The 27,586-nt window shown below is 40.9% G+C and overlaps 2 protein-coding genes across 16 annotated transcripts in view; both read left to right on the forward strand.

Moving 5' to 3' along the window:
• The first annotated feature begins 2,572 nt into the window (after positions 1-2,572).
• On the forward strand, positions 2,573-9,950 carry Syt20 (synaptotagmin 20). Of its 4 annotated transcripts, none has more exons than XM_003700371.3 (10): positions 2,576-2,789; positions 4,543-4,687; positions 6,452-6,571; positions 6,731-6,822; positions 6,934-7,065; positions 7,722-7,919; positions 8,528-8,680; positions 8,763-8,883; positions 8,973-9,145; positions 9,220-9,950. In XM_003700371.3, exons 2-10 carry the CDS (start codon positions 4,546-4,548, stop codon positions 9,424-9,426), a joined length of 1,338 nt encoding a protein of 445 aa, XP_003700419.1. In that variant the 5' UTR covers positions 2,576-2,789; positions 4,543-4,545; the 3' UTR covers positions 9,427-9,950. The 4 variants fall into 4 exon arrangements, with proteins under 4 accessions (XP_012154242.1, XP_003700419.1, XP_012154238.1 ...); XM_012298848.2 differs by lacking the exon at positions 2,576-2,789 and adding an exon at positions 2,802-2,982; XM_012298850.2 differs by lacking the exon at positions 2,576-2,789 and adding an exon at positions 3,004-3,918.
• Positions 9,951-10,314: 364 nt separating this feature from the next.
• The window catches only part of Wdr62 (WD repeat domain 62), an 80,715-nt gene continuing 63,443 nt past the window's right edge, over positions 10,315-27,586 (forward strand). For 7 of the 12 annotated variants that reach the window (XR_013038311.1, XR_013038312.1, XM_076532216.1 and 4 more), the window contains exon 1: positions 10,316-10,514. Coding sequence is in view for 1 of the 12 variants with exons in the window: in XM_076532253.1 (XP_076388368.1) it covers positions 10,512-10,514 (3 nt within the window). In the remaining 11 variants the exon portion in view is untranslated. Of the gene's footprint in view, positions 10,515-10,814; positions 10,943-24,067; positions 24,105-27,586 lie in introns of all 12 variants that reach the window. The other 5 variants (XM_076532221.1, XM_076532227.1, XM_076532219.1 and 2 more) reach the window with 5 other exon arrangements.

The following is a 27,586-nucleotide window of genomic DNA, read 5'->3' on the forward strand; positions in this document are numbered from 1 at the left end:
ATGTTTCTTTAGAAATCAATGTCTGGATATATCCGTACGACTTGCTGTAGTAAAATAACGAAAAAGATATTCTTTGAAGTTTCTTATCTTTCTGGAAGACGAAGGTTAAAACAATGCCGGTGTAAGCATCAGGGAAAGTTCATAGTACTCGCTGCTTGGAAAGACCTTGAACAGATGTTTCGCGTTGCGTGAAATTACGCAAAACGTTGTACGCACAGCAGTGATTTCTGCATCGTTCAAAATATTTAAGAATATGTATCATAAATAAAAATTATCAGGAAAATAAAGGAAAGTTAAGTGGCCATGAAACGATTAGGATCACTGGAAGAGCCACCCGGAAACGAGGGGAAATTACGTGCCTGCTCGATTGAACAGCAAAAGTGAAATTGCGCTGGTAATCAGTATTATTTTCATGCCAAGTAACGAGTCAATTGCTGCACCTGTGTATGCACTTGTCTTATTCTAAATTGACTCAAACAAATGATGATCGCAGAGTTGCGAGCTCAGAATGAAATATGGAGAAGTTGCCCGCAGGCAATACTTAAGCGTCTACTACTACTAAACAGATGATCGTACATTTACGCGGTACGTGATCTTTTCCGAAATTATAAAGAATACGAACACTGCAAGAGTTCTATAATTCCATTATAAGTGGTACCTATCAGATAACACGTTGTAACTTACTTTTAATAATAACTTTCACGAATTTCCACCTAATAGAAACTTTCCTAAACAGCTTAAAGTAATGAAATTTTAAGCACTCGTAAAATAACATTGCGTGTCTGGAATAGTTTAGCGAGTCCGAGTTCTATTATAATGCGCGTATAATAAAGCTTTTAGTTTTGTCTCGCCGAGGGTATTTTCGAAAGAAACGGGGTTCCCTCTTAAAAAGAATTTTGACTCTCTTAACGCATACACGATCATTAAATTACCATGAAAATGTTACGTCATTAGGTGTCCAAGATGCTATCTATTCTCACGCACGCTAATGGTTAACAGTTCCTTCTTGTTCCACCGTGAAAGTCACGGTAAAAGAATCCCTGGTATAGGTATAGGAGCGTTGCGAGACTACGCATACGGGTCTCCATTTCACTATTTTTGAACGAAATATACCGATCTCCTGACACATTGTGCAACTACGTTACGTAAATTTGTCGATACTACGTTCTCGAGTCGAGTCTAAAGATACATTTTTTTTAAAGCGAAACTATAGAAGCGTCAAAGTATTACTTGATTTCAGAATTTGGACCGTAACTAGGTCGATAGGCAAAAGTGCATAGGTAGGTATAAGCGCGTCGTCGACTTTCCGCTCGGATCGTTGATATCTGTGCAATTTCGAAGTTATTAGTTTCCACTTCGGCGCGAGTGGAACCGTGAGTCGTAAAGGTACAAAAGTTTCGAAGTAAGCAAAGTAGGAATTTCTTAATACTAACGTTTTATTGTAAAATTGTACGATGTAGGTTATGTACAGAATATAACGCATAACGTAATTACAATGAAAAATACAGACAATTGTGATGCCTATGAACGGTGTCTCAACCGTGTTGTTGATAATTCATGAACACAGCGCGTGATAAGGCAGGTGTTATCGCTTGTAACCCACAGTTTCCTCGTTCACGTGCACGCATCAAACTTCGGGTTTGTCTGCGTACAATGTTACACGATAATGTGTTTTCAAATGCTCTTAAAAACTAACTAGTTACGCAGTACGCTAGCAAGCTTTTCATTTCGAATAGTTCTTAGAATTTGTTCAATGGGTTAGTCGTGAAAAATTCATTCCAAATTATTACATATATCGCGTTTCATATTCCACACGTATTAAAACCGTGTTTGCAAATTATGATGACTATGGGAAAAGAAATTCATTCGCTTTGGAACATCCTATATATGCTTTTCATACATGAAAGATTAGCTCTCTATGCACATGGGTAACTTTGAGGGAAAGTATCAAATTTCTATGTTGAATACTTAGCTTTCCTTCTGATCTTTTTATATCACTACGGTTTGCACGTTGCGAAGCGGTAACTATCACAATCACATTTATTTAAACAACTACGATAACTTAAAGAATATCTTTGAAATAAAAAGTATAGTCGCGAGAAGGTACCACCTCCAGGACTGTAAACTGACCGTGAGTCTAAAATTTACAACACAACTATCGTATAACGGTAATGTAACTAAGTAAGTATACGATATTTTTTTTTAAACAAAACATTCTACACTCGATGAAACTACAGTCGAAGTTTTGTTTCAACCGATCGGAATGGAGCGAAACGTTTATATTATAATTATACGACTGTTTTTGGCTGGTTTTAGCGATTCGCAATTACAATAAGGTTGCGAAGCACCGATACAGAGATGGAGTCTCATAATCGATGAAGAAGTTGTCGGTTTCTGAAAGGCGGTGTGAGCCGTTATTGCTCGAGAAGTATCCTCCTGTTGCATGGGATAATCGACGTTTAGAATGCATTAAGTCGCTAGTCGTATCGGCTTGGCGGCGGTGGCGGCGGTGGCAGTGGCGGCGGCGGAACAGGCGGAATGGTCGAAGCTGGAGAGGGGCAAACAGATAGCACGTTGCTCGTTCTTCGTTCTATGCAGCCGTTTGTCGTGAGTTTGTCGTTAACGGAGAGTCGACGATCGTGCGCCGACTCGCTGCTTTCAGCCGCGAAGGACGCGCGCCGATCAATCGTCCTTTTGGCTCGATTTGTCACCGCGTTTATCATCAATCCTGAATGTCAGCTGGTTCCTCGTCAGCCTTAATACGCGTCATGGGACGCTTTCTTGGTCGAGTGAGTATCGTTCTTCGACGTCGCGCGATCATTCGTTGAATCGGTCTTGTTTGTTGCCGTTGAGTTAGTCGATCGGAAAGAAACTCAGTGTACAGAAGATCGTTGTGAAGAAACTCGGTGCAAAGAAGATTGTCGCGAATGAAATTGGTAGGAAGACAAATTGTTGCGACAGAAATCGGTACGAAGATACTAGGTACGAAGAAAATCGATGCGATGGAAACGAATGTAATGCGAAAGAGATTGGAACGAACGGAATTGGCATGCGAGGGATCGTCGCAACGAAACTTGATATACAGAGAACTTTGGCGAAGGAAATCGTCGCGATAGAAATCGGTGTCCTGTGAGAATTGGCGCGAAGGAAATCGGTAAAACGGAGATTGGTCTGCAGGAAGTCGAGGCAAAGGAAATTAATATTCAGGGAATCTACATAGAAACATAAGAAATCGGTAGAACGAAAATCACGGAGAAATAAATCGATAAAATGGAACTAGCTATCAAAAAATATCGGCATGAAGAAAACGGTCGTGGAGGAAATCGAAATATACGGAATGCGAAGAGATTCGGAGTTGGAACGTCCGCGCGCGTAAGGGAAGAGCAAGTGACAACGAAACGACCGTTTCCGCCTTTTATATCCACGCTTGTCCAGGAAGAGAATTTTTTCTCGCGTACACTCTAATTAAACAATGACTCGAGATAAACGTAAATTCGTTCGAAATCGTCCATATGCTATTTTTCTGCCGCGAACCGTAAGTTTCCTGTAACAGGTGTTTTGTGCGGACGCTGATCGAAAAATGCCTCAACGTAGCAACCGGTAAAAAGCCAACGTGGAATCGAAGCAGGTTTCATTCGGAACGTTGATATTTTGTCCGCGCGTCCCGGCCGCTTTTTGCTAAGCGGATAGAAACGAGCGCGAAAAGCACAAGTGTTTTCTGCGCGCATTAACGTGGCTTATTTTTTCGTGCATGCATCGACTGCACGACAGATGTTACGGGACACGAGTGGACACGAGTAATTTTCTTGCTGTCCATGTGTCAAACAGCACTTTCAACAATACTGAAAATATTCCAGTAAACGAAGATCGTTAGCGATAGAAATATCGAACACGCGTTTCAGAAGTGAACAAATAAAAGTACTTATCGTTTTAGTGCAAAATAAAGGGAAAGATTTTCAATGATTCGATTAGGTTTCTCTAATTTTCAAGAGGCGTTGCGTAATTAGATCGGAAACGGAAACAATAAAAATTCATTTATTTTACTCGATAACGCACACGTTTCAACCCTCTTTCCGAATAGTTGCCTTTACGAGGACATTCCTTTTAAGCACAGTTTTATCGAACGGGTAACATAACAAATGTGCTTCCCAACGTTTTTGAAACTTGATAAGATAATGAAAGATTACATAAATTTTCATGTAATTATACCAGCACTCGGTGAAACGTGCATAGTTTCAAAATTTGTAGGATCCTGAAAAGTGTTAAAATATGGCTTAACACGTTGACTGCCACAAGGATCGCCGATAATTCCAGTAAGGAGAGTTCCTGATATTAGAAATATTAGCCTCGTAATTAGAAACGTAAAATCATTGTCTAATTCCCTCGATAATCGTTGTTATGGTATGCCATGCATATATGGCTGTTGCCACTGTGGCATTGAACGTGTTAAGAACTGGAAGACTATGACGAATCGTCGGTCATTCTCCTAGCGATTCAGCGGAATCGTTTGAACAATGGTAACCTTGATCCATACATTTGCAGTGAATGGTGTACGATGACATTTTTGGCCCATGGGGCCGTATCGTACTTATCGTATTGGCTGCGTTCGTCGTCGTCGTCGCCTTGCTCTTGATCGCTTGCTTTCTAACACCAGGATGTCTTGGCTACGAATGCATCAGGAAACGAAGTAAGCCCCATCTTTTATTTCTACCTAAATTTGCGACGGACAATTGTTTCCTCTGTACAAGCTTTCCCAGTAATCATGGTATAACGAGGAAGAATTAAATTCTTCGGAATGCATTTTACTTATACAATGCGACTTCGTATCTTAAGCTAGTTACATATATGAATTTCTATCGATTACCCACTTTTGAAAATTTATTAGGTTAACAACTAAATTCTAAAACTTTGTTTTTTTCCCCAATTTTTCATTTCTACGAAAAGTCGTGAATTTTAAAGTAGCGTATTATGCTCGCAATAAGTAACCTGCGATAGACGGAGGCAACGAAATGAAATAAATATCAATATGGAATGAAAAGCACGAGTTAATGTGGTCTAGTTAAACACGTGTTTCCAATACACATAATGGGTTATCACCGAACCAGCTAGCGTGTTAATTACATGCTGTGGTTATATATGTATACTCGAAATGATTAATCATCTCGCTGTCGGTGCCGAAAATTAACTTTTACCGCGTTCACTGGCATAATGAAACAACTGTGCTCCTTTGAAAATTATATACATGAGATTAGACGTATTATCCTGTGGTTTTCGCGTTATTTATTCATTTATTTATTTGTACAATTATTATTTCGTTTCGTTATCCGCAGTCGTTAGGTTCTTGTAACTTATAGCATGGATAATGAAGTTAAGAAGCTATGTGCAATAAAAGGTTGCAATTGACATGTTCTTTTCGTAATGTATTTTATAAGAGTATTCCTGACATTGTCGAATAAAAAATCGTTATATAGAAGATCGTAACGAGGAAAATTAAAGAGTATTAAACTTTCCTTCATTTGGTAGCAATTTGTTCGCAGCGATTCCACTATTATAGCAGTAAACGTGTTCGCAAGAACGATCGTAGACGTATCGACTACTAATCGAGATGATTAGCGTCGAGTCACAATGCGTAGAATTAGTTTCTAAATATACGCGCGGAGAATGTTATTTTTTCTGACGATCTGTCGTTTTCCCAATTAACGAAAGCATAGCAATTACTACCGTCTAAACGTTCTTAAATTAGCTCGAAGACTGCAGAATATAGTCGTGGAATATTTACCGATTTTACTCACAATCTAAAGAGGATTTGCAAGATCCTTTTGTGCAGAGAAGATGGGCGTTACCACGATGATTTTATCGGAAAAGTTGTTGTACAGTTCGTTTGCAGGATGACATACGTAATTACATAACATCGTGTAGGAAACGAAGAAAACGTCTTATGCGTGTGTGCACGGATATAACTCCGCGAACAATAGCGTAATGTACCTGGCCACGTATGTGCACGATTCACGATGCAGGAATTTTAAGCTTCCTTCCTTTCATAGGAATAGCGGAATACTTTATTCCGTATTGCATCAATTATATTTCCACTATAAATAAACTGCATATCGATAATATACATATGCTCCTAATCGATTACGAATCTGATAATTTTACAAAAATATAATTTAATCATCATAGGAACGAAGTATTCGGTTACGTTTAAGACTCGATGTCGTCTACATTTTTTAATCGTATCGTTGTATTAACGTCAAAATCGAAAAAATTTCGACATTAAAATTATCGCTGCCTTAAAAAGATATGTGGGACAGAGTACAATTCTGTGACCTAATTTCAAACACTGGCTATAAACTGCAGGTTAAATGCGACGAACGTGATAATGAGCAACGCGAATCTTCGTAGCGGTTGTTTACAAAATTACATAACCAAAGGTACGAATAATTGGTTGCAGAGAGAGAAGCAAAAAGTGTGCCGTTGCGTGTCAAGAGCAAAGAGAATGAAAACGTGAAGTTGAACGATGTCAGCTACAGGTCATGGAGATTGGGTAGCCTCTACGAAGACGGGAGCAACGGTAACGTGCAATTATTTCTGCAACCTATTTGCTCGTTACTTCGCGTCGCATAGAAATGTAAAAATTAAGTACTCCGGACGATTTCGATTCTCCTACATCGTACAATTTTCGACGCGAACAGGAACATTTGCTACAGCAAGTTTTTCAAAACTTACACAGGTACGACGAACGAAAACGTCTCCGTGACCGGAGGCAACTTCTGGAGTACCAGCAATGCTCGACTCGGTTGCACCGACTCTTCGTCTACTCTGGTAATTTCTGTTATTAACACTGACACATTCTTGTCATTAATACAATTGTTAATAGAATTTCGTAAAACGATAGCGGAGCGCATATTTCAAGTACGTTAAATATCTTTCTAGAACTTGGTACAAAAAGATAAACAGAAGACGGAGAAGACGCAAAGCGAATTCCCGACAGAATTGACGATAAGCTTGCAATTCCTACCACCCTGCGACGAGACTGTTACCGGGAAGTTCGTTATCGGTATCGAGGTACTAAACAATTTCCTTTCAATCTTTTTTCCTTTTGTGTCTGCATAATGACCAGAATAGAAATCGAGTTATAAATTTCTAAGGAATAAAATCTCTTTCGACGAACAAAGGTCCGTCTTCGTATACCTTTAGAAGAACATGTTATACACAGAACCCAGACCTACCGATTATTCTACAAAAATTACATAATTCTATATTACATAAGCTAACAATGGCTTTGCATCTGTTACAATGACGGATCAAGTAAGTACAGTCACTCGTGAAAATCTTCGTATACCCTATAAAAGGGTTCCTAACTTGATCGACGTAAACGATAACTTTGTGTACCGACTTTTTCCAGCTAAGTTTCCCTAACGAAAATCGTAGGAAGCATAGCAAAAACGTAGGAAGATTCTCTTCCTTTTTGCGTCTCTTTTAATTCTTGCTAGGAAAGTTTAACCGCTAAAGTGTAGATACATAAATATGTATGTCGTTGCACAAAGATATTATTTAATTTCAGCAACCTTTTTACGGGATTTACGAAGAGTTTCGTGAGCAACTATACACGTATAGGTAAAGAGAACGTGTGTTACTTTGAAGCAAGCAAGCACAGTTGCGTAAATAACAATGACGCTCGTTATGCTTCTACGTAAATCTATTTATTTGGTATTGTACAGGCTCTGTCTGGTCTTCCTCCCAAGCAATACAATTGCACCCTGGAGCCATACGTGGCCCTCAACATCGTGAAGCAATCTTGGAGTCACCGGAAACGGCAGAAGTTGCATAGCTTTCGGACGAGGAGCGTCAGACACACGGCCAACCCTATCTTCAAAGAGACGTTCGTCGTGGCTAACGTGAAAACGCACGAAATTAAGGTAGACACAGTTTTTTTTATCTACATAGTCCACGCGGTATAAAGAGTTTTGTTTAATTCAAGGTTGAGAAACGCGTCACTCGTTAGTTGGAGCGCAACCGCGATAAAGTACGCTCGTAACGTTACGAAAAGTATACCGTGTTTAAGTTTACGCTCGAGTCAAAATTAATATAATTCCGTCCGACACTTCGCATTATAAAATGAAGGATCGTACAATTCTAGCGCGTAGCACATATGCAATGTAAATTTGTTTTGCGTAAGAGAGACTGTATGTTTCGTAATTTCGCGAGAGAAATAAGTACTTAGAATGTTGTAAAATTAATATGCTTGATTTTTTACTGCCTCTTTGAATTTTTATTCCTACATGTATAAAACAGGTCACCGATATAGTTACAGAAAATTAGATTTTTTAATTCGAAGCGATCTTCACGGTAAACGCGTTATAGAGCGCTTCATGATCCTTGAAAATACTAGGAACAGATAAAAATAGATTTCAATATTGCTTTTTGTATGCAGCGCAATCAAGGTGGATTTAAAAGATTCCATCTCGCTGTATTAGCGAGAAATCGCGTAATTTACCGTGCTTAATTCGATCGTCCTTTCTCGTAGGAATGGATCCTTGATTTCGCGGCGTACGACCACGATAAATATGCCAACGATACGGAGTTATGCTCGTTCAAAGTGTCCATGAAGGAGATGAAGCATGTTTTACAGAGTCCGGAGATCCATATGTTCAACTTCAGAATGAAGCCGTCCAATTTGGTACTGTCATCAAATTTCGACAAAACTTTTGCCTTTCTTTTATATCGGAAACACCAGATACAAGATTCGACTGATTTTCCAGGAATTCGGAAATATTTTATTAGGCGTGAGTTACTTACCCACAGCCCAGAGACTGACAATAAACGTAATGAAGGTGCGTGACGTCAAGTTCGCGCCAGCGGTGTCGAGTTTAAGCAACTTTAGTAAGCGCTACACGTAATTCATTGAAACAGTTCCTGTCGGCAACAGCTGCGTTTGGATTAATTTTCTATCGGTGGTATATTATTTTTAGATCCTTATGTGAAGATATTGATGTTAAACGGAAGGACAGGGCAGCGAATAAAAAAGAAAAAAACGAAATTCGTTCGCGCCAATTTGCAGCCAGAATTCAACGAAACCCTGACGTTTGACGTGTCTTACAATCAACTGGATATCGTGCAATTCCTCGTAGTGCTGTGTAGCAAAGTATATAAGAATGATTTCCAATTACAGCATTCTTTAAAATTAATATTTATTAAAGTAATTATTAAATATCGTAGACTGTACCTGTTGAGATCCCTGCAAACATCACGGATCAGCAAAGCGACAGCGAGGATTCTGTAACGATGAGTTACAAATCAAAAGATGTTCATATCGGTAAAGTTGCACTCGGAAAAGGAGTCAGAGGATCAACGGAAAGACTGCACTGGTTCTCCGTACTTCAAAATCCTAGAAAACTCGTCACTGTATGGCACGTGTTGAAGTAATAATTTCTAGATGATTGTTGAAAACTTTTTTTTCCTAACAAACCATCGAAACTTTACTGCGACTTAAACGATGCGCAAACACTGGTAACGGAAAATGTTGACAAATTCTACCGCTTAAAGTGTTTATTATACAGCGATAAGTTTATTCGATGAACTATTAACGCTTTGAACGTTGACTAAAATTGTATATTTGTGTTCAAATAGAAATGTTCTACCTATTAAATATATATATTATTTTTATAATATTTCACTATTCGTTCAAATATTGAACGCTCAAAGCGTTAAAAAGTATCCTCTCAAACTGTTGTTTTATAATTTCAAAACAATTTGCTTCGAACGATAATGCTAGGCACCAAATTCTGTATATTTTGTATTTATAATTTAACGATACAATCATAACCAAAGATTGTGAACATTGCAAATCTTATAAATATTTATATAACTTCGTTGATGTATCAAATATTTAAAGTACAATGTACAAATCCTAACATGCTACAATTATATTTATATCCAATACTGTTTTACGTCTTGTGTAACTATATTATTAAAAAATATTACTTTTCCATCGGCAAATGGTGAAAGCTGAAAGGTTCGTTTGAATTTGGCGGGTTTCGATAGCGCAGGAAGAATTCCACGCGATCGATATTATTTGTTTCGCTTTCATAATAAATTTCGAAAAGATACGCTTTAGGTTCGAGTACCATTATTAAGAATCAAATTCTGCATATTTAATAATTACGTATTTAATTGATAATAACGCCGCAAAGTTCTGTTTTCGAATATGCAGGCGAAGAAAGAAGAGGAATGTACGTTTGAATTTGGCGGGTTTAAGGGACAGCGTGTAGATAAATAGCGCGTGCGACGCGAGAGGGCGACTCAGTCGAGTTGGTTCGTCTCGTAGCAACGTCGACGAGGTGCCCGGCCAGCGAGCCTCAGTCTGTTTTGTGACTTGTGCGTGTGTTGTGTTCGTTCTTGTCGTGTTCAGTTTATTCGGTTGTCCGTTTTTTCTTTCGCGGTGAGTTTAGTTGCATTACCCGAGGGAAGTGCGTAGCAGGGACGAGTGCAAGGACGCGAACATACATCGAATGGTGAGTAACCGATTCGATCCGTCAACATCCTGTACGGTTTCTCGCGAGGCAGCGAGCGTTACGCTGGAAATGTAACCTCCAAAGGCACTCGAGGTCCTTCCACGTAGAACGTCTGTTTCGTGCGTCTATTTTTCTCGAATTGTATCGCGTACGCGTGTCTGCATCGTTATCGCTGATTTCGCGACAATCGCGCACGATCAGCCGGTCGAGTGAATCGTCCTCGATAAGTGTTTGAAAAGAACAAGGCATCGGAACCGCTTCTCGCGCTAATGTCAACCGTTTTTGAATATCGTCCAATAGCAACGCTCGGATCCTTCGTTCCCGATGTTTGAGAACCAACGGCCGATATAACAAGGGGCCAACGGTTATCCGGAAATTGCAAAGGGCACCGTGTTAAAATACGATTTTGGACAAATTATTATTTATACGTAAGTTATTAAAGATTTTATAGTACTCTTCTATAGCTTAAACGATAAATTAACCGGTAATCACGAGAAAAAAAATCTATTCATATTCGAGGCCGGAGTTGTTTTTTTCATATTAAATGAAGAAAACAGCGCTGGCTGCATCTGTTTTTGTATCTTTCTTGGCAAATACGCCAAGGAATTAATACTATCGATATGAATTTAAATCGATCGATCATTTATAAAATCTGTCACAGCTTTGTCAATTTCAAATCTGTACTATGAAATTTGGACGATATAAGTAGAAACGAAGAAGAAATCTAAATTATCCGTTTTACGCAAAAGGACTTTAATATCCTAAGGACATTGTTACATCCAACAGGACGTATTCGAATCTTTCGCGATTGAAACGAATAGAACATGTACATTCTGCATTCGCGTGTAAATATTTCGTCGTAGTTTTTTCACGTACGTTCGAAATTCTATATTCGATATTTCCCATTCACGTGCCACGCTGTCAGGTAGAGGAAAACAAAAGAAGAACATCTCGACTACCTGGCTGTCGGGTCGATTTCCAATGGAGAACCGAGTTTTTGACCTGCTCGTCCGTTGGCCACGCCATCCTTTGCTCCTTTGATCGTGGGTAAAGCGAATTTAGTGGACCTTGGCCTTAACCTTTGTGTCCGCGTAATCCCTTTGAAACCGTTCTTCGCTAACCACTTCCCGCCATATCGTACCGTGGATTCTCTCCGTGTCGAATACAGCGGTGCATGTGTCCTTGCTAATACTTGTGCTTATGCATACGCGATATATTTACCGTATGTACGTTTTCGCGATAATCTCGATCGAGCATCTAACGAAGTCTATCTGAACATCGATCATGTTACCGAACGAAAATTACGATACAATTAGTCTTTGTCACCCGTCACATGACCAGGCCGTTCCTCGCCGTTATTCGATCACGCGTTATATCGCAACTCGTTACACGGTCTCGGGATACATCGCCGCGCTCGCGTGTACTTGCGCGTTAATATTTTGTCCCGTAAGTACGATGTATCTACCGTGTGTACGTTTTCGCGGTAATCTCGATCGAGCATCTAACGAGATCGCTGTCAACAACGATCACGGTACCAAACGAAAATTACGACATAATCGGATACCGTTATCGTGTCCTGTCTGATCAATTAATACGCTTCTGAATCGACGCTTGGACTGGTTGGTTAGTTAGTTGGTCGCGTATCGGTGAAGCCGCAACGGTTTGTGCATATGGCACATGGTGTCGCAGATGCGTTCTGCTTTCGATTACATACGAGAGCAGAGCGAGGTACGAGGGGGAGGAGAAAAGTACACGGCTCGCGTACGTTTGCGCGTGAAATATTGCCCGGTAAACTATACGCGCGAATTTCTTCTTACGCTCTCCCGTCCTCGAGCATCGTCGATAACGAGTTCACTTTTGTTTCGATACGTTTATAGAAGGACATCTCGCTGTGTTTCAAGTAGTCAAAGTACAAAGAAGTTACAACTCGAAAGTCTGCTTACCTAACCTTGAACATGACTCTTTGTTTATTTCATTAAAAAGCGAGTGAATGGCTTGCGAATGGATGTTGCGTGTATTATATGTCACATACGTATAGTGCCGTTGAGGAAGAAAATACTTGACATTTAATTAAACGGAATATAGTTGATTGGAAAGTTTTGAAGTTGCAATTTATTTTGTAGCTAGAACGTCATGACAACATTTACACCGAGGCACTTCAGGTTTTATACATGTAATGAAAATATAATCGAGTTAGAAGCGACGCGACCTTTAGCCGGTCTTTCAGCAGTTTATTAAATTGAAATTTTAGTCGAAGCTCGATGAATTAGATTTTTCAATTTCGATGAAAACGTCACGAGAACTTTTGCGTGTCTTTGTTCGCGAAACGCTTCGTGTCTGGTACCGGTCGTTCGCGGTTCGACCTAACAACAATATTCTATAGCCGAGAAGCGACTGTCGGTCAGGTAATTCAATCGCGTCGCTCGCTTATTGTTGATAATCGAACGCGTAGAATATGCTGCGACATATCTGCGTTCTTTTATTCAGCCACTAAATCTGTTTCAGTTTCGTATCTCCCGTTTTTGCGAATATTTCTACCGACAATGTAACATTTTTTTTTTATCAATTGCAAATGGTGCCGATATTGTCGTAGTAATTTGAAAATTTGTTACAAACAAAAAGTATAATTAGAAAGCAAATTTCGTTTACTCTGATCCGTAACACAAGATTATTTTGTACGGTTCTAACACTGCGAAAAAGTTACATCGTTATCGTAATAGGGTTTGACAGACCCCACAATTACTTTCTTAGTTTATTGCTATAAACCTTGGATATAAATAACATGTACAGGCATCGACAGTAGGGGTCAGAATGGATCTGAGATCCCCCTAAAGCGTGGACCGGTCCTTCGGCACTCGAAACGATCGCGGTTAAAAGAGAAATACATTCGTCCACTTGTAAAACGTTAATAGAAACTGTTTTTATTCTTGCGAAATTATCATTAAAAGTGATAGTATAATGAAATCGAGTTACGCTAGATATTTGACATTTTTAGATAATCGATTTGACCCAAGGTCTTGCCGCGCCAACTTATAGCAACGGTATTCATTTTGGAAATTTCCTTGGGTGTCAGAGAGGTCGATACGACTATCGAGAGACACGCGAATGATCGATACATAACGCTTTTCCACGCATGTTAAATTCCTTGGAGCGACTAGCCGAAGTATCCAGGTCTCATGGCCGGGGCTCATTGTCATGTAAATGATTTTTGCGCAATCACGAAGGAGCCGAGCGAAGACGTTGGACCTACGTGCACGTGCATGGGAAAAAGGTTCCGGAATGTCCACGCGCTTACAACCCTTTCTCCTCGTATTTGGATTTTCACTTTCGTTTCTTCGCCACTTTCGTTCTCCTATCTTCGCTTCGCCTTATTTTATGCTTGAATAGCGAGAAAAGCGCCTCGACATTTCCTATTCCGAAGGCTTTCATGCCGCTTTATGAAAGTTATCTTAAGCACGCCTCAAGTTATCTTAAGGACGCTCGTTTTAAGTCCGACTAACGCGTTAGCTTCTCTTTTGTTACGCGATATTTCATTTACGCGTGGCCCAGTTTCGTATAATACCTAGATATATTGCCACTCACTCTATCGGCTCACGTTATATTGCCACGAGAGTAAATCGTTAAAGCGAGATTTAAATTAGCTTTCAATGATCGACCTTCGATCGACGATGTTTCTTTTCGATATTTGTTAGAAAGAATGATCTTTTATTCCGGAAAGTTCTTTAAATAATTGATATTTGACTTTGAGCCGAGCTAAAACGATGCACATGGTTCGCAATCAACGTGAAAGTCATTTAAACAAAAATAGTGGTCTGTAAATAGGCTGTCTCCTAAATACCATCGAACAATGATTGGCGCGATCGTCGTCCGCGGATCAGCAGCGTCACCGTTACTATTTCGGTGTAACGGTGGCATGGGAAAAATAATGCTTATTCGGGTTGCTCAAAGAAACCACGAAAAGCATTGCCATTGTCCTGCATGTGACTCATTAGTCGACTTCGGCCATTGAACGACGAAGATTAATTAACTCTTTTTGCCCCCGCGCAATTTCTTCGTTCTCTTTAAAGTCAAATTTTTTGTATCGCCATTCTCGTATATAACTTATAATTAAAAGAACGTTAGCGAACCAGTTATCGTAACTTAATCCTCGAGTGCCCTGGTAGGATAAGATTTCATTGTCAAGGTCAAAGACTTCAATCGGAATTTTCAAATACCTTTTTAGAAAAATGCAACAAATGTTAGCTACAGATAGCATGATTAAAGAATATGTGCCTGTAGTCGAACGAAATCGATTTGGGCCGCTACAGGTACTTAATTTCTAACATTCGTAAGGTAGATGTAATAATTTTGAATGTTATGTACATCGTTAAGGACAATCAGGAAATAGAATGCGACGAATCTAAAACGTTTTGCAGTCGCGCGAGCGAAAAACGTCGAAAATTTGATACGGTAGAAGTCCCGAAAGAGTCGTGTTGCGGTTACAAGCGTTTCGGAATCTAATATTTTGTCGATAGATAGAGGTGGAGGTCTCGAAGTAGAAATTGGAGAACGCCGATGCATAACTGGGTCGCCGTCGGGGCGGGCAGGTTGGTTAGAATGCAGTTTTCAATGTAGGCAGTTATTCTGCATTCTGTGCATCTATAAATATAACCCGGTTTATGGCTATTACCGCGTAACTGCAATTTCATCGGACCAAACATTCGTCGTTCGTCTGCTTTTCTTCTTCGCCCTTCTTCTTTTTCTTTTACGTTTTTTCGATCGCGTGCCCCATTGAACCGTTTTATATCTTGCGGTAACTCGAGTCTCCGTCAACTCGAACGTTTCTTCGTTCAGAAAACAGGAATCTTTAATTCTCGTTCGCGCGTAACGATTTACCAGATTTACGATTTTTAACCTACGAATTCCAACTTCGATCATTTTTCGGAAGAAGTAAACCGATAAAAAATACGGTTGTCGAAATAATAAACAGTCGCGTTAAGGAAGATACAAGAAAAACGAGGAAAAAGTTTAGTAGCGAGTTAACGTTCCCTTGTATGGTAATATATAGAGAGCTCGGTAAAGAGTCGGAGTACGCGATTCGACTACGTAGTAGCTCGATATCTCGATATAAGGAACTAGTCAACCGATGTTTTTCCTAAGCTTTTTCATTGACACGTAGTTGACGATCATGCAGCTGCGCATCACGATTCACGTTTACTATCATATAAGGACGAGTCGGATTTCTAATTGCAGAAAAGATCGAGCGACCGCCTACGAGTTCGTCTTGTTCGGTTCTGATCGGTTCGAGAGTCGCGCGAGAAGAAAGCAGATCGTTTCTTCTGCCCTAGAATTCGATCTTCTTTGTCCTAGAATTCGCTTCGTTGTGACATCTGCGACTCGTTCTCGATCGCTTCGGCAACGACAGATACCTGTTCTTCGAATAGTTTTCCCCTGATGCCATTTCGTTCACGCTTTTAACCCTTCGGCTGCGAAACGCGAGTCTACGGGATGATTCATAACACGCGTTTCGCGTATTGTCCGTTGCGCGACAACGCAACAAGCTGTTTGGTAATTGGACAAAGGGCGTATTTCGACGACTCGAATCATACTTATACGTATATCGTGCATAATGTAAATTTAATAAGAGATTTTTACTCGTATCTTGGAAATTTTAAGATCGAGAGACGGTTACATACGCGAGCACAGTTATTCGGACAAAATATAAGGTTAATTACTAGGTATTCTAATAAGTAACCCAGGTATAATTAAGCGGGTAGTTCGACAACTATTTCGCTCCATTGAATAGCCTAATAGAGGGAGTAATACTAATAAAGTTCCGCGTATCCAGGAAAAGGGATGAAGGGGACCGTGCAGGTTGGCCTTACGAAAGCGTGTTACGACGAAACAATTGGCGGTCGATCGTCGCGACGAAATTTATTCGTCTCGATGTTACGCGGTCGCGTTCGAACGGAACATTTTGTTTGCCGGTGTAAAGTCAAAGGCAGGAGGAAATAGGAGGAGGCTCCGGCGAGGGCACGATCTTCGCGAAACGGTGTTTCACCGGCTAACAAACAATGAGAGACGTTCGAGCGGAAGAAACGGGAAAGCTGGAGAATTCTTTTATTGCGCGATGACTCCTCGATGCGTGAAGCGACATGCAAAAATTTCTGTAGCTCGCCAGCTAACTCGCTCCGCTGATTTCTTGGTTCATCGTTCGAAACCGGAGGATTTAGTCTTTCTTAAGAACCACGCTTTACATACTCGAATATTTTGCTTACGCTTCAATAATTATCCCGGCAGATCGCTCGGATGCGAGTACTTCATGCCTAATCCAGCTCCAAGTACTTTTGTTTCAACACGAAAATTAATGTTCAAAAATGATACAAAAACTATTTGTAAATATATATTCGACATACATAGTCGAGACCTATGTATAGTTTTAGGTAATATCCAAAATGCTGTGTAGAAAGGATGAGTTATATAATATAGCCATACATTAATTACCGCTTAAATATTCTTAATTTCGTACTCGTAGGAGAGATTTAATTAGGTTTACCTAGCCTTTCGCTCGGATTTGCTTTTTACTGACAATGGAATCGAGCTCGCTCATCCTGAGAACTCGGAAGCGAGTGCAAGCTATTTATTTACGCGCGAATCAGCTTAATTGCTCCAAAAATGGAACGGCTTTGTTTCAAACCTGAGCTCAACTTTTTCAATACACGATTTGGATGCGGTATTTAGTTACAATGAAATGATTTTTGTATCGTTAAACGAGCGTACTCTCCTCTATGGCTTTTCACTTAAAGTATTTTGCTTTATTTCTGCTCGTGCATTCCTTTCTCCTCCGGTTTTTTCTTTCGGTGATTCATCTTCGTTCGAATCGCAGAAGGGACCATAAATTTGTGACGGTTTGGTTCGTTCCTGGTACCTGCAAATAAGTCATTTTTCACCGTCCACTTTAGTCGACCCGCACAGTCGCCTTTTCTTATATTCTACGATCTATCGACTGTCAGCGAAATTAAGCGTTTATTTGGAACGATACCTTCGGTGGTAACGTTAACTCCCAAGCTGTGAAAAACGCACTCGAAATATTTTGTCGAAACTGCAGCTCCGTTGGTAGCGGTATAACGAGATTCTATCGTAGTTTGTTACCGCGATAAGTTTTACCCGGCGGAGTCGCGACTTTTCCAAGGAGTTTGCGCGCCGAAGAAAAAACGAGAAACGATGTTTCGCGCAGCTCGTAAAATTCTCGTACGTTTTTCGCGAGACGTTTAGTAGCCTGGGGCTGGCATTATTTTTAATCCGAATGCTCGCAGAAAGTCTCGCATAAAGTGTCGGGAAGCGTCGCGCGGAAAAACAGAGGCAGAAGATTTGAATAGTTGGCGAAAGTTGATACATTCGGCAGAGGGTACGCGTGGTGTGTTCTTCGAGGTGAATAACCGTGAACAACTGTGCCGATCGTAAAGCGTTCACCGCAATGGATAGTACGTAGTAAAGATCCGACGAGTCGACGCGTGCCATTAACGGATCCGAGCGAGTCTAACAGATCGAAACGAAAGCAAAACGGAAGAAAAGTAAAGGACGATCGGCCGATTAAGAAAACAGTTGAAATCGTGGAGATTCTCGTCATCCGGGTTAACCGTTCGCTACACTCGACTGGAATCGCGAGATAGAAAATAATTACCTACTGCTTTTATTTTTCAAAAACAAACACGATTATTCGTGGTTCGTATTCGATTCGTACCGGTTTTTATAAAAAGCCGTTAACGAACTTTTCGAGGAGGCTACACTGATAGTAAAGTACGAAGAGTAAGATTTCCATGGCATATAAACGTCACTTAATGGTGAATCTTTATTCAGCTACCGTGAACGGCGCGAGGTTTTATCACCTTTTTAAAGCTCTGGCCAGAAACGCTGCTACGAGTTATCGATACACGATCGATATTTAACGATACGTGAATTATCGTTAAAGCGAATGGAAGCGCGGTTGTATATAATTTTTCCACTCGACTTTGATTATTCCTGTTTGAATATATGATACGTATCGAATCATAACGCGTCCTCTGTTCATTAAGCGTTTCATTTGCTGCTCTATGAACCCGAGCTCTATGAGCTCCTGCTTTTTGAATATAAACGATTAAAAATTGGATAACCATCTTCCGGGGTGCGCCGTTCATATCATAGACAACCGCGAGGAGGTGTTAACGGTGCACCGAGACGCGCGTATAAACAGCCACGGCGTATTTTTAGCGTGACTCCGTGTCAGATTTCCCGTACACTCGATACACTGTAAACTCGATGGGGATGGATGGATGGGAATGGTGGTTGCCATGCCTACGTCACCCTTCAACCCTGTCTCGTCTGTCTGTCCGTCTGCTCGTTCGATACCTGGCTACCTTTCCTTCTCGCTGCCATCGCGCAGATGCTTCCATCTTATTATCATTTATGGTTTCCCGGTCTTGCTGAGCCCGCGAAAACCGTCAACCTTCTCAAAGTCCGCCTGACCTCTTCTAACCGCTCGAGATCGTTCGATCGCTACTCGCTCCGCACCGTTTCTTCGCGACAACCCTTGATTCGCTCCACCTCGTGGATCGACGACGTCTGCTCAATCTTTAAACGTTGCTTTGCAGAACCTCGGACTTAGAAATTTCAAAGGTGCCGAATTCTGAGGTTACGCAGTTTCAAAATACTAGGTACGTAGGAATCGCCCCGTGCGTCTACTGAATTTCGAGCTTATACGGTAACACGTGTCTCGCGAAAGTTCATAAATATACACCTAACCTATTTCGTAAAAAAAAAAGAGATTACTTTCGATTGGATAAACGAGAGAAGCCTCTCGTCGTTCGATGCAAGTACCACGCAGACACGCGAAAATACGCGTGAAGGAACGTCGATGGAACCGAAGGGGTTGAGTAACGCGTTTGAAAGGCGGAACACGATTTGAGCGAGCTACGTTTTTATCATTGCCACGAGAACGCCTGGTGCGCGCGAGCTTCCAGGGATAATATGTATGCAGCTGGTTCGAACGAGGAGAACAGGAATATTACGCCAGTCGTTTCATCGGTCACCGTTGAAACACCGAATACCTTCGAACAAGCAAAGTCCGTTAAAGTTTGGTATTCTTAGGGCGAACGACGCGCGTGACCACGCCAGACCCTTCGAACCGTTCTCTCGAGCGTCGAACACGATTTTTACTAGCTGCCCGCCTAAACAACCTCGCCTTCGTTCCACAAAATTCTTCACCTTGGCATATATACTTGAATCATTTTCCTGATATTTTAACTCTCTAACACCAGTAATATCAGCGTCCGATGGGTGTTAATTTCCACATTGAAAATTTGAAAAAAATAAATATATTCTAACGTTGTCGTAACGCAATAGGATTAATAAATAAGTTAAGAGTAAATTTTCAGTCGGAAAAGTCTGCGACGGTTCAAGTCGAACAGACGTCCGGTCATGGTTAGTTTCTAGCACTCTAACGTTGGTCGATTCCGTGTATATACGCGTGCAGCCGCTACTGTAATCTTCGTTTCTTTCCCGAATGTTTGTAGTTTCGTTCGGTAAGAGAGAGCGGCGGTGGTGGTTTGTGCGGAGATCGACTTAAAATAACCCTCGTCGTTCGCCAAAGGAAAAATTCCCGCGTGATTCGAGTGCGTTTCCCTCGGTTCGATACTCTCGAGTATAATCGACCGCGAGTAATTACACCTCGGTTTAAACGAGTACCTCGCGTTCGCATATCTTTGCCCCGAAAACGTGAATCAATTAACGACCGTAGTTGAATTTAACGACCTCTTCTTCGATAATATCGATGAAGAGAATCGCGAATACTATCGGCTTTTCTTTACGATTTCTTTTATTCGTCGTTTTTCATCACCTACTGGACATCTGGCAAAATTTCATTATGTACTAATTCGTCGATTATAGGAAATCGTTTAACGCGGTATATCCTCCGTAAAGTTTTCAACCTCTGATAAGTGTTGGGATACTGGTAAAAGCGTTGTAATCGCGTTATATCGATAATCTTTTGATTTCATCGTCTCGACGAATTAAAGACTAACGTCGTAGACTATCTAGTAAGCCATGTAACATCGAATGTGTCGGGGAAACGTAAACACGCGATTATTGCTGAATCGATGGAGAAACACCTTGGCGCGGCCATTTAAAATTTGTAGCGAAGTAGTTGAGGTAATTTACAACATTATTTGTAATTAATCATAGGTAGCCTGTTAGAGAATAAGACACACCGAAGTTAAGACCGAGAGTGTAATTTAGAATTTTTCTTTTCTTAAGAATTTTCATAGTCACACATGCATTATAAGTAACGGTGATTAATGAAGTTTCCGTCCGTGGTGGCACACTTGTGTCGTAAAGAATTAACAAGTTGATTGCTATGAGGGTCAACGGTGATCGACTACCACAAACGCCGTATGTACGAACAGTTAATAAAAGAAGAGGAACTACATTTTATGGGAAATTGGGAGTATAAAACTATATTGTATCGAACTAGATACAGTTCGGCGTAAATATTTCTTTTATAAATCTGTTTCTATGCAAACAGTTGTACGCAGTTCTGAAGTAATAAAAATGTAATAAAAATGTAAAACCGATAAGCAACTTTGGCAGTAATCGAGGTGGAAATTTATAGATGGTTCTCGTCTATTTAAGCAACCTTTTCTCGAAGATAGATCGACGACGGTGGGTATTTCGAGGGAAGCTCGGCGGGTGAAAAAGTATGACGTTAATTAAAGGCTTGACATAAATCACGGCAAACGCCGAAATGCTTTTCTCCGACGCAATGACGTTCGTTCGTTTTCAGTTTCGACTCTGCGCTTCTTCGAGCTGACAAGGACATATTCTTGCGTGGTATTTTGCGCGTGAACATAACTTGAACATCGTTTCCTGTGTTAACGAATCTCTGCAAATAAACTTAGCGAATAATTTGCGTTTAGAGGTAATTAGAAATTTTATTGCGCTCGGTTAACGTATATCGTACGATTCGAATAAATTATGTAACGCTCATTTTCTAACTGCGGAAGCGTATCTTTAATCGCGAATTCGAACTTTATAACTAAGGATCTTTCATTGTCTCTGCAATGCAAGGAATTAATTGTACTCAGAACTCTTATATTCTTTTTCTCCGAATGGCTTCGAGTCGCTCGAATTGCGGAAAAAAAATAAGAAACTCGAACGGTGTTGTCGTAGCCATTGTTTCAAGATTTTATAAGACAGCGACAGTTCAATTTCCTTGAATCGTAGAAGCACGGACGAAATAAAAGGAAAAAGAAAAAAAGAAAAACTATTAAGCGAACGGTGTTATTTAACGCTGCAGCTATTTCCAGGTGCGTGCGTCGTCGGTGTCGAGTGCTACTCACCGACGAGCTACGACGCCACTTGTGCAGCCTTTTATACCACTTAATCTCCTTTCACCTAGTCCGTCGAAACGAGTCATTTTTAGTGGTACTCCTTTTACTACCGTTTTCGACCTCCGTTTATCCACGGAACGCGACAATTTTCAATTTTAATTCACCCGGAATCATCTGGAGCAAAACCGACTCGCGCTTCTCTCGATCGGAATATCGGTCAATTACCTTAATCGAAACGTTCGATAGTCGCGATGTAGACTTTTGTAAATGAAACGCGACATCGACGCAAATATGCGTGCTTTAAATTTTCAACTTTTCAACGTTCCAATGTACGGTCGTTAGGTAAAAGAAGTTAGAATTGTGCGCGAATGTAAGCGACTAGGCCGGAAACACAGGTGGGTATTATACCGTTGCTGTTTATTATGGGAAACCGAGGAAAACCTTGTGATTAGAAACGACCTCAAAGCGATATCCGTCTCTTATCTCGGACGACGCGTTGCAAATGTTTACGTTGATAAGGCAAATGACTCGTTCGAGTGCGCGTCTTGGATACGTATTCTCTTTGTAACGAAGGCAAAGGATGATGTTCACGCGTTACGACATTTTCTTCTTCTTTTTCCTGCAAACAGATATTTCACGAATCTGTATCGTGAAATGAAGTTCGTTAAATTTCAGCATTCCACTGATCGGGATTTGATCGCGAGAGTACCGAAAGACTCTGACGGATATCCCCGTTTCTAACGCACCATGTGGTGCATTTACCATCGTTCCGAGAACAGCGAGAAAAAGAAGTGGCAAAAGTGGCACAACGAAACCATTCACTGGACAGAAGGTCGGTCAAATGCACGTATATTTCATGGTAACGTTGGATCGATCCCCTCAGGGGTTTCTGTCGATGTGTAGATAATGCTCGGACGGAAGGTATCGTAACGTCATCTCTGCCTATTGCCTGAGATTTCTTCGAACCGTGATTTGCAAATCAACGGTTTCCTATTCACCGATCGAATCGAAGCTAAGAAACTTCAAATTTGCGGCAAGCGTTTCAAGATGGCTCGGGAAATTGAATCGCTACGTTTAATTATCTTCAGAGATGATACGAGTACGGCGAAGTATAGAATGTACATACATCGATACTTTATCAGCGAACCGTTATCGATCAAGGATTTCTCTATGTATCTTTTTTGTCGACGATTCATTTATCGTTTAATTCGGATGTGAAAATTGAAACGTACTTATGACACATAAATATAAGAAGCGGGGAGGTAGGAACGATTATCCTTTCTCAGGATTTATTCATTATTTCATAACAGAACGATAAGATATGGCTATAATCGATAATTGCGTTAAGATAAACAAGGTATGACTCATATTTTTAATAGTCTGTTTTTACTGACGCAGAAATAATTGAAGGTGCAATTACGGTAATTTACATTGCACGTATATCTATATATTATTTAAAATTAAAAAACAATTTTATATTCTGTGTTCGGATGGATATTCCGATGGATCACGCTTCTCTCCGTTATCTGTTGCCCGATTCATCGATTCGACGAGTTTCGTCGTTCGCTGACTAATGAATTAACTACAGATTCTCGATCGTTGAAAAGGACAAAGGAATCTAACTCGGTATTTCCAGCAAGGTGAACAGGAAATCCGAGCTTGCTACACGGTTTCGCACATGTTGCTGTTCTTGGTACACTTCCTTGGTCAGGAATACTGAAAACGAGTTAATGCCATTCTTAAAGCATCTCCTCGAATTTTATCTTTTTGATGCTACAAGTACTCTCACCTAAAGGTCCAAACATCGCTTTTGCGCCAACTTTACTTATGTTATTTGAAAAATAATAGAATCGATTCTGCTTAAAATCTAGATATATGTATTGCACTTAGGATGCACAGAAACAAAATTACAACTTTCAGTTTAATGCCGCGTATCGACCATAACGGTATCGCAACTCTAATTATGAATACGTTGATGCGAATTATCGCGATAACAGGCGAATTGAAAAGAATATCGCATACCGATTGCAATCAATTCTCGTACCGACAATGTTGAATAAAAAGCAATCGCAATTATTTGATTTTGCGAAGAAAAGTAGGTTTTGTATTTTGTATCTCTAAATCCATTTCCTATGGAAACCACATTTCCATATCTCGACATCGTCGTTGCGTGTCGAATATTCTGAAATGTGGCGTTATTCTTGTTTGCAGGTTGCGCAGAACGCGATATTCGAGCGGAAAGCTTGCGGTAAGTGCTCGAGAATTTACTTATTCCGCTTCATTTCTGTATCTATCCATCAACTTCGTTTTATATACTTTTTGAAAATGCAACTAGAAGAAATACCGATGGTAAACATCTTCTTTCGGTTATAACATATCGTATACGTCTGAAACTTCTATAACTCTGGAAGGTAACTCTGGAGGTTTCGATCGTGTTCCATTTTTATGGCTGACGTTCCATGAACGTCGCATTTTATTTCCTCCGGGTCAGTCCGAAACCGCGTAGTTTTGCTCCAGAATGGATACGTTAACTTAAATTGACGAATTTTACAACTCTGACAATGTTATGTCTTCGTCCATTTTCAGTCGCGAAAAGTAGAAGAACATTGACAATTGCAAACTTCCATCTTGAACGAATTTGACTTACGTATAAAAGACGCAAAAAGGATTTACAATTTCGTTAAATGTAAAAAAATTGATAAAATCCAGATGGAATTACGAAGCAAAAGTGTAGAAATGATAAAGGCATTATGCGATAACTGTTCCCTGGATGAAGTTTAATTAAAAGAATTATCGAGATTGAAACAATATTGGTCTCGGGAGTGGCTGGGAGCATCCCGTTGCGAGGAGGGTTATAGGGATGTTGGTAGGGTACGGAGGGAAGAGAAAGTGGGAAGCAGGGAAAGGAAGGATAGAAGGAAGGAAGGGTCGGGAAAACGGGTCGATAATCCGTAGGTTTATATTCCCGTGCAGTTTCTGGCCGCGTCCGGTCGTAGAAAATTTATTTGTCTAGCTCGTAACGCTTTTACCGTCGGACAGGATCGACCGGATAATTCGTTCTCTGTTTTAATAATATATCACGATCCTGCCGTTGCTCTTCCGTGACTCCGAGCTACGCCTATTTTTTCAAATTGATCACTCGACCTTGGTGCTCGTGCAACGCTAACGCTATTCTCGATGGATAAGTTGCATCGACGAGTAATATATCTGAGCGAGACCGTATTTCACAATGTTTAAAGCATGATTTTTATTAGATTCTCCTCGGTTTCTTCGAGAGGAAACCAGAAATTTCACCCGTGCACACTCGTGAGCAAGTCCGGTTCACGCTAGGGAGCTTCCTATTTTCTGAAATTTAGTAATTTGGAAATTTGTAGATTCGGAAATTTCCAGAATTTGAGAATGCGGTAGTTACAGGGGGTTCGGAAATGTAGAGACCGGGGGTGCGGAATTTGGGAATGCGAATGTTCGGAAATGGGGGACTCGGGAATACGGAATTTTGCAATGCCCCATTTGAGAATGTGGGATTCGAGAATCGTGGAATTTCGGCAGGTGGAAATTTAATAATTGGACAAACTGTTGAAAATGGAAAGCAAATTGTACACGGAGGAGAAGAAGCCTACGTTACACCGATGTGTACTACACTTTCGTGTCTTTAGTCAGAAATTATTGCGAAAGCGATACGCGACGCTGCAAGAGCGGGAAAGAAAGTAAATAGTGGGAGTTTGGTCTACTCTGTGCCGCCCGTGACACGACGATGTTTAGAACGCGTGTCGAACGTTCGGCAGGGCGGTTAAGTTAAAAATTGGTAACTCCCTCGAGCGAGATTGGCCACGACAATCGTTGGTAAATTCGGTTCGAAGGTAGGCTACAATTTAGTTATCGGGCGGAACGCGGCGAGGCGGGGCGCTATCGCGTTTAACTCGTTATCCGAGGACGGTAAACCGTAGCAGGTCGATGCAACGAGGTAACGTCAACATTAGAAGCCGACTCGCTTCAGCTCCTCTTCGCTTTATCATAATCTTTGCTCGGCAAACACTTCTCGCCGAGATACGAGGATCTCGTCTTCGCCCGATGAAAAGGAGGTTGAGTTTGGTCGGCAAGCACGGTCTTTATTTTTCCTCCTCCTCGGCGTTTTTCAAAAGTTCTTCCCCTCCACGATTCAGCGGCGAGTTCTCTTAACTGCGACATAGCCTGAATTTGCGTGCCGTGTTTGGTCTTTCGTCGGAGAAAAGTTTACGCGCGTAAATGAACTTTTCTCTGAAAGGGAAACTTTCGAAGCACCCGCCATCAATTTTCTAATTACTTCACGGAGGTTCTGGCTTTCTAATTAAATTATCGCCGCGTAAGCGTCATCGGGCCGATAACGCTTCGAAGGTATCGATAATGCGAACGATCGCTTATGGTTTCGACGAATTCGATCGTTGACTCATCGCTTTTGCGATACACGGAAATTTCCAAGTTGCGCTATCCCTTTTGCGACAGATGTGGCCGTTAGTTCATTAACGACAGTGGTTCTTGATCGAACACTGTCGTAATTATGGAATACTTGGAATCATTTTGAAGAAAGAAAGAAATCGTTGTTACGTAACACGCTTTACGAGAAATATCGACAAATAAAAATGTGTACAAGCTAGCGGATCGATCGATTAGAAGTTGTTTAAATCAGCGTTTCATACGATAGATACTAATCGCGGTGTAATTTTTGTAATAACGAGGGACAAAAGGTAGCAGCGTCTTTGGACAAGAATCGAAAGGAAGGTGTTCGCGAGAACGAAGCAAAAGCCGTTGGTTATTTTCCTATTAATCAGAGCGTTAACCGATTGTACGCGTCGAGGAAAAGGAAGTATGCTAATGACAGTAATATCGTTGAAAAGCGTATTTTCACTGAGAACTATGTTAAATTGTGGTAATGTATGTATAACCGATACAGACCATAGAAATTGTTTCTTCGAAACATGCTCACCCGCAACACTGCTGCAATTACCGCGTTGCAACCGGTGCATCTTCTTCTACGTTAGAAACTATATTTTTCTGTGTCGAGAAATTTTTCTACCGTTATCAAAATTTCCGATTTACGCGCGACCTAATACCTTGGGAAAGTACATCGTTCGTTAAGAAACTCGGTAAAAAAACGCGAAATCGTTGTCGATACATCGATTAGAAAGATACAAATTCCTTACGTGGCTGGTAATGGGAGTCCAGACCAGAGTCGCGTTGCCAAGTTCAGAGGTTAAGAAGCACGTGGAATGCGAGAAATCGTCTGGCCACGACGAGCGATTGTTTTCTCCCCCATGCAACCGAGTTTCTAGCAATTAACGCCTTCGAGCCAAGATTGGTCAATTAGGGGCCATTAATCTCGTTTGCTTCGAAAACGATATTCTCTCTATTCGCGTTACATTTTTCGTCGGTGTACAAACTTACGGGGCGTAGAGAAAAAATTTAGTGCTAAGTACGATACATCTCGAGGTAATTCTCCTTATACTTTGTATATCGCGTAAACGTACGCGCTAGGTAAATTTTGCGTCGACGAGAGGGTCAGTCGAGAGCAGGTGGAAGCGTACGCGATCGGCAAGGCGATCGATGACACTATCCCAAAGCAAAGGTTAGCCCGGTTTCTGGCGAGTTAGTTCGTTGACCCGACAGAGCAGGAAGGAGGAGCATGTCGCGTCGCGCGAACGCGGAACAAAGAATTCCGAGAGAGCAGCAGCAGCAGCGATGGCCTCGGTGAAG

The sequence above is a fragment of the Megachile rotundata genome, chromosome 1 (genome assembly GCF_050947335.1).
Source record: "Megachile rotundata isolate GNS110a chromosome 1, iyMegRotu1, whole genome shotgun sequence".
Lineage (NCBI taxonomy): Eukaryota > Metazoa > Arthropoda > Insecta > Hymenoptera > Megachilidae > Megachile > Megachile rotundata.

Excerpts from the sequence above, each read along its gene's own strand:
- Syt20 (XM_003700371.3), top strand. The coding sequence starts at position 4,546 with ATGGTGTACGATGACATTTTTGGCCCATGGGGCCGTATCGTACTTATC. Across the intron at positions 7,920-8,527 it reads TGAAAACGCACGAAATTAAG|GAATGGATCCTTGATTTCGC; the intron begins GTAGACACAGTT and ends CCTTTCTCGTAG. Across the intron at positions 8,884-8,972 it reads GTCGAGTTTAAGCAACTTTA|ATCCTTATGTGAAGATATTG; the intron begins GTAAGCGCTACA and ends TATTATTTTTAG.